The sequence below is a fragment of the Mus caroli genome, chromosome 2 (assembly GCF_900094665.2).
Source record: "Mus caroli chromosome 2, CAROLI_EIJ_v1.1, whole genome shotgun sequence".
Classification (NCBI taxonomy): Eukaryota; Metazoa; Chordata; class Mammalia; order Rodentia; family Muridae; genus Mus; species Mus caroli.
Window position 1 is genome coordinate 118117489 of NC_034571.1, and position 13021 is coordinate 118130509.

General features: G+C 42.7%; 1 protein-coding gene across 2 annotated transcripts in view; it reads right to left on the minus strand.

Annotated features, from left to right (window-relative positions):
* The window catches only part of Fbn1 (fibrillin 1), a 206071-nt gene that overhangs the window by 81493 nt on the left and 111557 nt on the right, over positions 1-13021 (minus strand). For both annotated transcript variants that reach the window (XM_021156745.1, XM_029472540.1), the window contains exons 10-14: positions 11510-11668; positions 6828-7013; positions 5949-6089; positions 4040-4159; positions 376-501 (exon numbers count right to left, since the gene is read on the minus strand). In XM_021156745.1, the coding sequence (XP_021012404.1) occupies positions 376-501; positions 4040-4159; positions 5949-6089; positions 6828-7013; positions 11510-11668 (732 nt within the window). The remainder of the gene's footprint in view (positions 1-375; positions 502-4039; positions 4160-5948; positions 6090-6827; positions 7014-11509; positions 11669-13021) is intronic.

Genomic DNA, 13021 nt, shown 5'->3' on the forward strand with positions numbered 1-13021 from the left:
GCCTGGCAGGCACTTTGCACAAAAGATTTATAAGTGACCAAAGAAGATACAGGCATAAACACTGTTTTGTGGTTGTTTTGTTGTCGCTATCATATAAAACTCCACAATATGCAAATTCTGATTGCATAGAACTCAGAAGTAATGGCACATTCCAAAAGAGCGTCATCACCATAAGGTACCTTCAAACATGCACTGCTGCTAGTATGTGTGACTGATTGTAGACAACGTGGAGACTTAGGTTTGCCTTTCAGAAAGAAATATGTGAAACACTTTTGACAGTTCAACCTTTCACACAGCGCTTGACTCTGTCTTGTTCAAGACTCTGAATGTGGAACTTGCAGTGTGAGGGGAGCGGCCTTGTAGGCCCGCCATTACCTTCACAGTTCTTTCCGTCCCGCGTGACATGAAAGCCCGCATTGCATACGCAGTGGAAGCTGCCGTCTGTGTTGATACAGCGACCATTGTTGCAGATCCGGCCATTCTGAAGACACTCATCTATGTCTAAGGTTAAAATTTAAAAAGTATAAAAGTTAATTTGGAAGGCTTGGAATTACTCTCTTTCTAACCTCCATTTCCAAAGGTATAACCTTAATCTAGGATTTCAACTGTTTGATAACATACATCATCATCTGTGCATACAGGATTATCAATGTCAGAAAGATAAGAGGCAGAAAAGAACTTAGAAGTCACATTTACTCTGACTTTTTATTAAGACTGTTTAGATCTCAACTATATGAAGAGAATCAATTTTTCACCATTTTTCTAGAGAATTTATTTATATTGAACTTTGGCTGACATCACTTCAAACATGATTCAAAGTAAATCTTATAACAATATCAGAAATAATAACAGAAACATTATTTTATCTTATTTTTGAGATATTTCTCAGTTCTTCCTAACAACACTCCACATAACTACAAGATGTCCACCTGCCTCACAGCAGTTCTGACCAAGTATAGTTTCATTGAGCAGGCATATAATTTTTAACTTAAACTTTATGACTATTCTAGCTACCAAACAAAGCTCCTGTGGAGGGTGTTCCCTCTCCCACTTAATGATGGTGATGATGATGATGACAGGAATGTTAAAATGACATAATCTACTTTTTTATTTCATTATTAAAACCCCACACCTGGTAGACATCAGGGTAGCCTGGCTCTGTCCCTCCTGTCCTAAGGACTCCAAATGGATGAACATTACAGAGGATGGCAAAAACACTCTTGTCCCTGCAGCATACAATCATTCCTGCTTTCTGTTCCCAGAACAACAGGACTATGAGGAGTTGGTTCAGAGCAACCCTTCCATGTTGAGTGGAGGCCCTGAGTGCGAGCATCCTGCACACCCTAGCGAGGAATGTGCAGTTATGGCCTGTCCAGTTATCCTGTCTGCCCAGCGTCTGCACGGTGTCTGTGGCTGACCCTCCTACGCATTCTCTTTCCAGGCTGATCCCACAGCGGTTTCTGTGTGAGCCATTGGACTAGCTGAAGCAGTCTGGGCTTTTCTTCTGTCTGATCTTTGTGCCAAACCCCTCTGAGTTCTTCTTTTTTTTTCTTTCCCTTTATTCTTAATGCTCACTAAAACCTGTCCTGCTCTACAAAGAAAAATAGCAAAAATCCACATATTCTTGAACCGATTTTAACATTCTATAATTTTTTCTGAGGTTAAAATAAACAAGAAAAAGAGTTCATCTTTTTTTCTCGCTACTTTCAGAATGTCATGGGGGATCCAGTGCATTTCTAGAAATCTAGACAGCATAAAAGCTTATCACTCAAACTTGCCTCCTGGTGTTTCTTTCTCTTCTGTCCCCTTTGACCCCAGCATAGCGCCTGAGCTGAAAGCACAGCCTCCTGGATTTCCCTGCAGAGACTCTTGTCCTCCAAGCACCACAGGTGCGCCCTTACGCTTGGTAAGTTTCACAGCATGAAGGATATGGTAGGGGAGCCGCAGTCATCCTCATCTCTAACCAAGCCCCACGTGGAGGGTAACGGCCTGGCCCTAACCCCGCAGGCCCTTGCTCCAGCCAATCCCTGCTCTACAATTTGTTATAGCTTATGAGCAGCCAAGCCCTTAACAGTAGTTTCTTCTATTGAGAAATGTCCAAGACACCACTGGCACTCACATTACGTTAACTAACAGCTGAAGCAGTAAGAAGATTCTTAAATCAGCTAAATACTCAACCTATTCAGATTTTTTTATTGGATATTTTCTTTATTTACATTTCAAATGTTATCCCCTTTCCCAATTTCCCGTCCTCAAACCCTTTATCCCATCCCCCATTCCCCTGCTTCTATGAGGGTGCCCTGCCACTCCTACCTCACTGCCCTGGCATTCCCCTACACTGGGGCATCAAGGGCCTCTCTACCTATTCAGATTTATGGTTCAGATTGTAGGCTGTTAATAGAATTGTGTAGAAAGACTGTGCTTCCAAGTTTTGGGTTTTTGTTTTCTCTCCATATTGACATTTTTGGCCTGGGTACCGGACTACAGTGATGGTGATGTGTCTCCAAATCTGACCAAACTCAAAGATTATGAAAGTCTTTCAGGGATGAATACCAAACCTGCTCAATTTACACAAAGGGCTTTTGCTAAAGGAGGCAAATAACCATCTTGTATTAGTAGATTCACATTTTTAAGCGGCAGACATCTCCCTACCTGCCCTGTGTTTAAAAACTAAGTGCTCGCTTAGCTCACTTATTTAATCTAGTTTTTCAGAATAAATGACACAATTCATTCTATGCTGAATATCTAGATAAAGCTCTCAGTTCTTTCTTTTTCTTTTTCTTTGTTTTGTTTTTGGGTTTTTTTTTTTTTTCCGAGACAGGGTTTCTCTGTGTAGCCCTGGCTGTCCTGGAACTCACTTTGTAGACCAGGCTGGCCTCGAACTCAGAAATCAACCTGCCTCTGCCTCCCGAGTGCTGGGATTAAAGAAGCTCTCAGTTCTTAAAGAATTGGACATATATCTTACTCATTTTCACCATAGGAACTTAATGCATGAATGCCATCTAACCAAAGGCATATTGAACAACGTAATAAATTATTTAAGGAATAAACACATGACCTGCCAACATGGACAGTCGGGAAACCTCACAAGATCCCACACCTACATGAAGAGCTACAGGGAATCAATGGCACCTGAGATGGGGACATTTTTCAGGGACAAGCCTCCCCAGCAGCCAGCCCTAAACACTTACAAGCGGGCAACACCACATGGACTGTGTGTGTGTGCGTGTGTGTGTGTGTGTGTGTGCATGTAAACAATAATTAAAGAAGAAGTGGTGAGTTTGAGAGGGGATTGAAGGGGCATAGGAGGATTTTGAAGGGGAAGAGGGAGAGGTGGAAATTATATAAACACTGTACTGATGTCCAAATTTCTCAAAAATATTATTGCTAATTTTTTATATTTTAGTAAAACAAAAAGAAATAAACCTGAGGGGCAACCTTGATGAGAAGACATTTAAGGTGCTTCTGAAATGTCAGTGTGTATACAGAAGGCGGGGGAGCCTGCCAAGGGCTGGCTCTCAGCAGCTGGCCTCAGGGAGGACTAGAGAATCACCATTTCAGGCAACCTTTAGGTGATATTGCTGTTGGCTGCCGGCCTCTGCTTGGAGCAGAGCCCCGAATCCTCCTTTCTATGGAGAGACGAATGCCATGTAATCCTAAAAGAGGCTTTCCCCAGTTTCTGCTACACAGAGAAACCACATCCCCTAAGTCCTGGGTGGAAGATGAACCACCAGAAAAAATAACTCAAAAGAAGTGAAAATAAGCTATTCTCCTGGCACACAGAGAGCTTTCAAAATATCTGGATGTTTGCCAGATTTTGTAGCAACACCTTCAGAGAAGTGAGGCTTAGAATAAGGCAAAACAAACAAACAAAACAAAACAATACCCATCAGGTGGTGTGGGGCCATGAGGCTGGGAGTGAGAGTAGGGGTGGGGGTGGGGGTGAGGGGATTAGCCTCTTGCATTTATGCTTCACTGGATTCCTTACAAGCCAAGCCTTCATCTGGGACAGACACACCCCAGCCCCCAAGAGCCTTACCTCTGCACTCAGTTCTGGTGAGTGTGCTCTGGTAGCCAGCTCTGCAGTGACAGGTGTATGAGCCCTGGTTGTTGATGCACTCTCCACCAGTGCATGGGTTCTTCTCACACTCATCCACATCTGTAAAACACAGCATGTCAGTGGAAGTGTGCACAATAGCTCACAAGTCTAGGGCTTCATAGGTTTCTTCACAAATTAAAAAACATTTTCCTTTAAGATAAGAAAATAGCAAAGCCGGGTGGTGGAGGGGCCCACTTCTAATCCCAGGACTTGGGAGGCCCAGGCGGATGGCCCTCTGAATTACAGGACAGTCTGGAGTACCTACTGAGTTCCAGGTCAGCCAACACTGTGTAGTGGAACCCTTTCTCAACAAAGAAAAACTCAGAAAAGAAAGGAGATTGCATAGTGACATATCTTTTCCCTTCCCACTACAGTATGCCACCGGATTCACCCATTTTAAGACTGGTAAAGCAGTTCGCCTGAACTTGTTCTTTGTGTCGTTTTCAGAGAGTATGAATATACTCTGAGATAACAAATACTGTTTTCTTATGTGATTCTGGCCTAAGAAAATTGAACGGACGGACAGACGCGAAAGTATAGGGCTCTTAATCCAGCTGCTAGAAGTCTGAGGCATGACAACTGCAAGTTCGAGACCTGCCTAGACAACTTAGTAAGACGCTTTCTCAAAAAAAAAAAAAAAAAAAAAGAGTAATAAACAAGTAAAAAGAGACGTGCACTAGGGTGTTGGTAAGGGGAGGGCACTGGCCTGGCATGTATGAAACTCTGCCTTCAACTCCCAGAACTAGGAAAAAATTAAAGACACTAAAGTTTTGGGTTTTTTTTGTTATTGTTATTGTTTTGTTTTTGTTTTTTAATACAAAGAAGGTCTGTTTCATGTCTAAGCATCTCCTGCTGTTTTATTAAAAATGTAAGAACAAAATATATGGAGATAGGTGGTTGTTTAAAGGGAGGTTCTCAATGACCACGTACTCAGGTGGTCTCCATAGCTTTAGTACTAAAGTACCGTGGTTGCTTTAAATGCTCTGTAGCGCAGCCCACTGGTCTACACTGCTATTTATGAATAAACTAAGATTCAGCAAAGCCTTATTGGTGTTCAGGTATCTTGGGAGAAGAGTCAAGTCTGACCCTGAGCCACACACTCCTCTCTCCCTCTCCCATTTCACTCTGGATAACCTCTAGAAGCATCCTTATATGAGCAGGAAATGAACAGTCTTGAGAAAGCAAGAACTGACTGAGCTAAGAAACACATGTGTTTTAAGGCAAGAGGGCACACGTCAGCAGAGTGCTGTCGGGCCCAGAAGTCCCGCTGTCCTTGTGTTATACGGAAGACACTCTCCTCCTTGCCTCTAGAGTCTGAGAAATTTGAGGTCAGGAAATTCTTTCTCTCCAAGAGGTTCTGAAGATCCAGCCCTACCTGCACCTACCTTTTAACCCCTGGATTGAGAGGGCTTCAGAGCCACTGTGTGAGGCTGTATGATTGTTAAAACAGAAGTAGACAACCGATGCAGACTGTGGAGGTTTGAAAAGGAATGGCCCCCATAGGCTCATAGATTTGAATGCTTGGTCATTAGAGCGTGGAGCTACTTGTCAAGGGTTAGAAGGTGTGGCCTTGTTGGAGTAGGAGTGGCCTTGTTAGAGGAAGCGTGTCACTAGTGGTGGGTTTGGGGGTTTCAAATGCTCAAGTCACGCCCATTGTCTCCCTCTGCTGAGGATCTGGCTGTAGATCTCCCCACTACTGTCCAGCACCACGTCTGCCTGCCTGTTGTCATGATCTCCGCCATGACCATCATGGGCTAAACCTCTTGCAGTGGTCCTGGTGACTCTTCACATCGATAGAATACTGTCTGAGACATGTCTCTCAGTGTCAATCAAGTGGCAAGTTGCTTACCGATGCACTCGCCACGTATATCCAGCTGGAAGCCCTTGTTGCACTCGCAGCGGTAGCTACCGGGAGTTGGAATGCAGCGCCCATTTTGACAGAGATAGCGGACCAGTTGACAGTAGTCAGTAACGTTGAAAGGCAGAACCCCTAGAAGAACAGCATTGAACCCCATCAAAATTATTCACATCCATGACATCAGCTCTTAATCTGTCAATAGTGAACAAGATATCAAGTCCTAAAGCAGGTGCCACCAAGGCTGAGCCTTCAGAGAGCACATTGTACCTTGCCACAGGAGGGCAGGTGCTGTGGCTCAGAGACTTTTCTGCCTGCCTCTCCTCACCCCACCCACCTCCTCATGCTTAAGCTTCCAGTTTGGGGAAATAACTAGGGCAGCAGGGTGCTGTAGATCTCCCCACTACTGTCCAGCACCACGTCTGCCTGCCTGTTGTCATGATCTCCGCCATGACCATCATGGGCTAAACCTCTTGCAGTGGTCCTGGTGACTCTTCACATCGATAGAATACTGTCTGAGACATGTCTCTCAGTGTCCTGGCAGTTAACTAACTGCTTTGTACACTAAATGACCTAAGGTATAATATCATGTATCTTCTGCCATTAATTCATTCTCTGAATGCGATTTTAGTCTTTCCCATACCACTCCCACATCTGATTGATTATATCAATAACAAAAGGACATTCAACTCTGGAACATACCAGGCTTTCATTCTTATTTACAAAACAGGAAAACTAAGAAACTCATAAAACTATGCAAAAATGTTTTACTTAGTAATTGGCGAAAATATATTTAAAGATGAAAGTGGCATAAGCCAAAAATAGGGCCTATTAATGCAAGAGAAAGTACGTAGATGGCTTTGCAACTCTTACTTGGTGGTTCCCGAGACGGAGATGGATATGGATATTCTGGCGGTGGCCGAGGGACTGGAATCACAGGCCCAGGAGGATAGCCAGGAGGAACGGGCTGAACTGGAGGAAGGGGGCCAATGGGTGGGGGAGGATATTCTGGTCTCCCAGGAATTACCAGAGGGACAGAGCACAGCTTGTTGAAATCCTCTGGAAGAATACAACACAACAGGACACAATCAGTAGAGCCATAACTGCCAGGAGGCTGGGGAAGACAAGTCTTTACGAAATCGCAGTGCACTGGCCAATCGGGATAAGCAATATCACTCATATTTTTAATATGTACACAGTTGAGACAATAATATACACATTGAGACAATAATGACAAATTTAAGCAAAATAAGAGAAAGAAAAAAATTAATGTCTCCAGAGCAGGTACCATGTGCTCCTTCCAAAATCTAGAAAGATATTTGTTTACACATTGAAACCCAGCAGGAAAAATGTTAGGTGTTATTTTCTTCTCTGCCCCCAATGTGGCTGTCAAGGGATTTAAAAAACTCATCAGAAGGCTTGTGTCCTTATTAGAGAGAAGTACATGACATAGGTAGATGACAGTGCTGTAATGAGACCTATTACACTGACTCCCAATCACTTCAAAGTTCACAGACTTACAAAATAAGGGCTAGCAAGACAACACAAAAAGCATAGCAGCAGTAGAAGTTCAAAGTCACCTTTGAACTTCTCACACCAAGTATAAGGCCAGCTTGTGCTACATGACAGCCTACTGTTGTTTGTTCTTGGTTTTTGTTGTTGTTTTGTTTCTGTAAGATTTTGGTTTATTTTATGTGCATGGGGAAGCCACAGCAGTCTCCAACAGGGTAGTGTGTGATCACATGAGTCTTTTCAGATGATTCTTGCTGATATATAAATTCTATAGGGAAGAAAGGTTTGTGTAGAAATCCAAGGACAAGATACTGATGAACACACAAGAGAGGTGGGGGTAGACCTGACATAGTGCACAATTGTCCCAGGATAACTCACAGGCAAATGGTAGTGTTTGGTGATGGGAACAATGTTAGAGCCCCAGAACTAAGAAATGAGGAATAACTACTAGTGTTTTGGCTGTTCAGATAGGTACATGCTGCTGTCCTTTACAGTCAGAGGAAAACCATCAGGAGCTGCAGACTGGTGTGGGGGAGCAGAAGCCAAAAGTTACTTTGAACAGTTGAGTTAAATGGTGATAGCACACAACAATTGGTGAAGAGAGTTTGGAGCCCAGAGATGAAGTCATTTTCTTTCCTGTTATCAGAAGAGAGGTAATATTTAAAGCAATGGGACGGAAGAATTCTAAGAAATGCAGAAGGCAGGAAGCCCAGAGCAGAGCTCTGAGGAGTTGTCTGGTAAACACAACTAGACACAAGAAGCAGGAAGGGCAGGGAAGCACAGCTGCTGAATGCTGCACAGTGATTCTGTGAGCTGGGGCACCCTGCCTTGATCATGTATTTCCCTGTGTTTGCCCATGTCGGGCTTGAGTACCTATTTCTTTTTAAACAATACCAGGCCTCTATAAGACTAAATCTTCCATAGGTTCATGACATCTTTTAATTTCCAGAATGGTTCTTTAGGCAGTAGCTAGTGCATCTGTGACAACAGCGGGTGGTCACCGTCCCCTTCTACAGGCCGACCACAGCAGTTTACTTCTTTACTTTGGGGCTAGAATGTCGATAACTTTACTCACAGTCACAAAATGATTCTTATATAGATTTTTTTGTTTTGTTTTTTACAGAACGTTAACCATTAACATAAATTGGGTTAATGTTTTTCTTTACCCGTGGAATTCTGGAAAGCACTCATAACTCAACCTCGTGGCACATCCTGCCATTTTACATTTGACTAAACACACCAAGCTCCACACGCTGTGCTGTTACTAGTCCATTTCTGGACATCCTTCAGTCTTGCTCCTCACCTATAACTCAGACCTAGTTCAAGTTCCAGAGAATTCCATTACTATGCTCCATTACCTACCTGGAATTTTGACCCACAAATTCTTGGTATCTCATCGTACTTGGAAGGGATTTTTCCCTTGTCTGTGTTTTCCTGACTCGGGATGCTAAAGTTCCTTCTACTAAACCACAGTGACTTTTCCCACAGAATTATCACCTAGATACTCCACTTCGACCGTTCTGAGGACCCTTGCCACCACATTGCTATGACCCACTTTAAATCTGGACCATATATGAGCTGTAACTAATTATCACTCTCAGCCTAGTCTGTAAATTACATAAAGAGGATTTCAGTCTATGTTGGATTTAACTGAATTTTGATATATTAAAGGAAACATTTTGTTTTCAAGCACTTGTCAGTCTAGTTTTAAAATTCCTTTTGGATTTGTGAAAGCAGCTGGGTGGCTCATTAGTATTTCTGCTAATTAGGTGGATCGAATACTTTAAGATCACCATTAACTTCATCTTAACCCTGTAGGACACGTGTCTAACTGGGCCCTAAACTCCTTCTTTTCTATAGATTTTATCGATGAGCCTCTAGGGAACAGCAGCCAGAGATAAAGTTTCTTAATTATCTTTTCTGTCTCCATTCAACTCAGAGATGAAACACAGTTTAAGAAAAGAAGAAGAAAAGAAAAAGAAAGATAAAAAGGACTAAGTCCTTTTTACATCACCGCTTTGTACAGGCGAGGCCCAGAGCTCAGTGGCACTGTCTTGGAAGATTTGAACAAGCAAAAGCCGACGAGCACGTGAGTCTGCATGACCCATCTGCTTTGCTCTGTGCCGTGTCAGGCTTAAGTCTTTCAGCTCTCTGCAAAGTCACACACAAGAACCATATCTTCCTGTACTAGGTCTTCCTGCTGGCCTCTACATCTACTGCCTTCCCTCCTCACTCAAGGTCTCAGTACAAGGAATCCAATCAATGATATAGATTCTCAAATTGATGTGTGCATTTAAGAAGCAATTCTTCTGGTACCCAAGTTATGCATCTTGATAGAAGTCATGCACTTCCAGACCATGATCTAGGGGATAGTTCTGCAGCAAATCAAGAGGAAGGGCTACTTTTTAGGACATATGACCTGTTGAATCGTATGTATGTATGCATACATGCATGTATGTATGGACACCCAGAATGTTTGCATTACTTCTTCAGTTCACACCTACAATTCTCAGTGATGAGCAGCATCTTATACTGACACCATCAATGGCTCTATAACCATGATGAGAACTGCACATCCTATGATCAGCATCTCAAAAGCATCACACCATCCCTGCACTCCTCCACCCTGAGTTTCACCACCTCCCCTCGACTCTCCGATTCGAATGTGCCTTTCAGGAATAAAATTAAACAGGGCTAAAAGGTCAGGTTTTCACTGGAACTTGTGGGGAAAAGTCATTCTTCATGAGCTGTATTTTCTACCCGAATGCCTCCCAGGAGCAAGAGTATGCTAAATACTACGGCAGTGCAGAGAGCATGAGAAATATAAGATTGTAGTGAGAACTAAGACCTCTTCATAAGATTTATTAACTAGTGTCATTGCAGCACATGGACACAGGTAGGCAAAACGCAGGGCAGTGTAGACCTTGAGCACAAAGAAGTTACAAACCGCTGGACCATGAGGATGCGACCACACCTCCAGCTGTGGTTGGCTTGGCATCTCCATGGATCAGGTTATGTTTGCACAGATCCTTAGCCCTCTAGAGCAGTGGCTCTCAACCTTCCCAATGCTGCAGCTCATGTGGTGACCCCCCCAACCATAAAATTATTTTAATTACTACTTCATAACTGTAACTTTGATACTGTTATGAATTAAGATGCAAATATCTGGCTTTCCGATGGTCTTAGGTGGCCCCTGTGAACTGGTCATGCAAACCCCAGAGGGGTCATGACCTACAGGTTGAGAAACACTTCTCTAGCAGCTATGTAGACAGCAGGGACTGTGGAAGAAGGGAGTAAAAGGTAAGGCATGAACTGTGCAGATATTTTAGGAAAAAAAATAACTGATTTCTTTTAGAAATGCTGAGACTATTCAAGAGAAACACCACCATATAATTTAAATAGAAAATAAAACTCTCAAAACATTAACAACTAAAAGAACTTAGTTCAGCTTTGGGGACTTCGGATGCTAAGCCAAATCATAAATATTTCTTTGCAGGAAAAGGCATCATTTGAACCAGCAAATATCACCTGTGGCCACACTAATGACAATATTCTAGACATCTTTCTATACAACCTCTCCAGCGATTGTCAGGTGAGCTATACTTTGGGAAATGTATGTGGCAGATCCCCCATTGGACACATAGGAGGCCACCCCAACCATTTGGATTGATCAGCTTTCCATGGAAACAAAGGAAATATGACAGATAATTGGAAAGCTACAAAGGAAAACAAAAACAAAAACAAAAAACAAAAAACAAACAACAAAAAACAAAAACCAAAAAACAAAAATGGGACTTGGCAGAAGGAAGAGAAAAGTGATGACTGCTAGGGAAAGGGGAGAAGTATGTGGTAGGGCAGCCGGACTTTATCGTTCTGAGCTGGTAAACGTCACAGGAGAGCCACCAGGTCCCCCTTGAGGAATATGAGAAAACAGAGACTCCATGCTACTCTATGGCAATGAGAGAACCAAGTCATCGGCAGATCTAGAAACAAGCCATGGGCTTGGCAGGGTTGCATGGGCTATGCTATAGATGGACTCTTACCAGTTGACCTGATGGGACACATCTCGGGAGCGACAGTAACCCCTGGAGACCAGCACCGGCCAACATCGCAACAGCACTGCATTTTGGTTATGGACTGTGGCAGCTGGTTAGAGCAGCGCCCATTTGCCAGAGCTGTGTAGCAGTAACCAGGGCGAACATCTGAGAGAAAAACAACAAGAACACATGTAGACTTTGTGATCATGCTAGGGACAACATTCCTCTGTCTCAACACCTCCAATGCCTCACCCTGGGGCTATGACAGGCTGACCCATGAGTGTAAGCTCTGGAAAGGAAGCTTTGAGCCCTTAAGCATTCCACTGGCCCAGTACTCGATCAGAAATGCCTTGTATCATACCTTGCCTCTGCACACTGGAACACTTTGCCAAAACTCCACATCCCATACCCAAGGTGAGACGAAATGGTTTAAACCAATGCACCATAGGAAAAAAAGGACTAAGACAATCACCAGTGATGACAGACAATTATTCATAAAGACGTATCTCTGATTAAAGACAGCCTGGGTCGTTTTTGGTTTAAATTACATAATTCAAACTACTTTAGGCAAACATTTGCATAAATTCATTTAAAAAACATTAAACTGTGACATGGGCGTTAGTTTTTAGTCTGAAATTGTCCCTCAGACTTGTGAAGTTGTGTTTTAAAGGGTGGAGTCAATTTTCAGCAAGATTTAATGCCTATTAATCAGGTTCCCTCTTGTCCTGAAGCTCTCAGGAATTTTTTCAAAGGGTTAATTATTAATAAATTCCAAAACATCACTGACTGCAAATTCTTAGCCCTATAGGGGCCCAACAGTTCTAGATGAGTTCTTTTCTTTCTGGCGGAAAAGTATCTTCTCAAAGCAGCACTGTGGGGCACTCTCCTATAGATCACTTTTATTGGATTACATCATGTCTGACTGTCATGACAACAGCTTACACACTATGGTACAACTCTCGGCTACCAAAAAAAAAAAAAGAGCTTAGAGCACAGGAAAAGCTCCTGAGGTGTTCCTGGGAAGAGGAGACCATAGCAAGGGGTAAACACCTATTTCTATCTACACACCATGGCTCACCAAGGAAAATACATCTCCATACATAATCAAGTATATAATCAAGTTGAGAAAAGCAAGTCTTATCTGAAATATGCTTCTCACTTAATGTAAGATGCATGAATGGACTTTGTAACATGAAATTTTTTGGCAGCCAAAACTCTATCCCTATGTGCCATAAGTCTGAATATTCAGCATCAAGCTTTGCCGTAGAGGGTCGTCTGTGTACACTTCTCTGAGACATCCTTAAAAACACAAAGCCTTTGATGGTTTTACTGTTGAAATGCTTAAAGATAAACACTCATAATTTAGGAACATTTACATTGTTTAAGCAAAGAAGGATAAGACAAACCTAGACATACCACAGAAAACGACTAAGGGTCAGCATCACAGACACAAGACAGTTTCTGAGTGGTACTTATGACCACCATCAAGTACAGATGCAATTCCCAGAAAATGTTAAT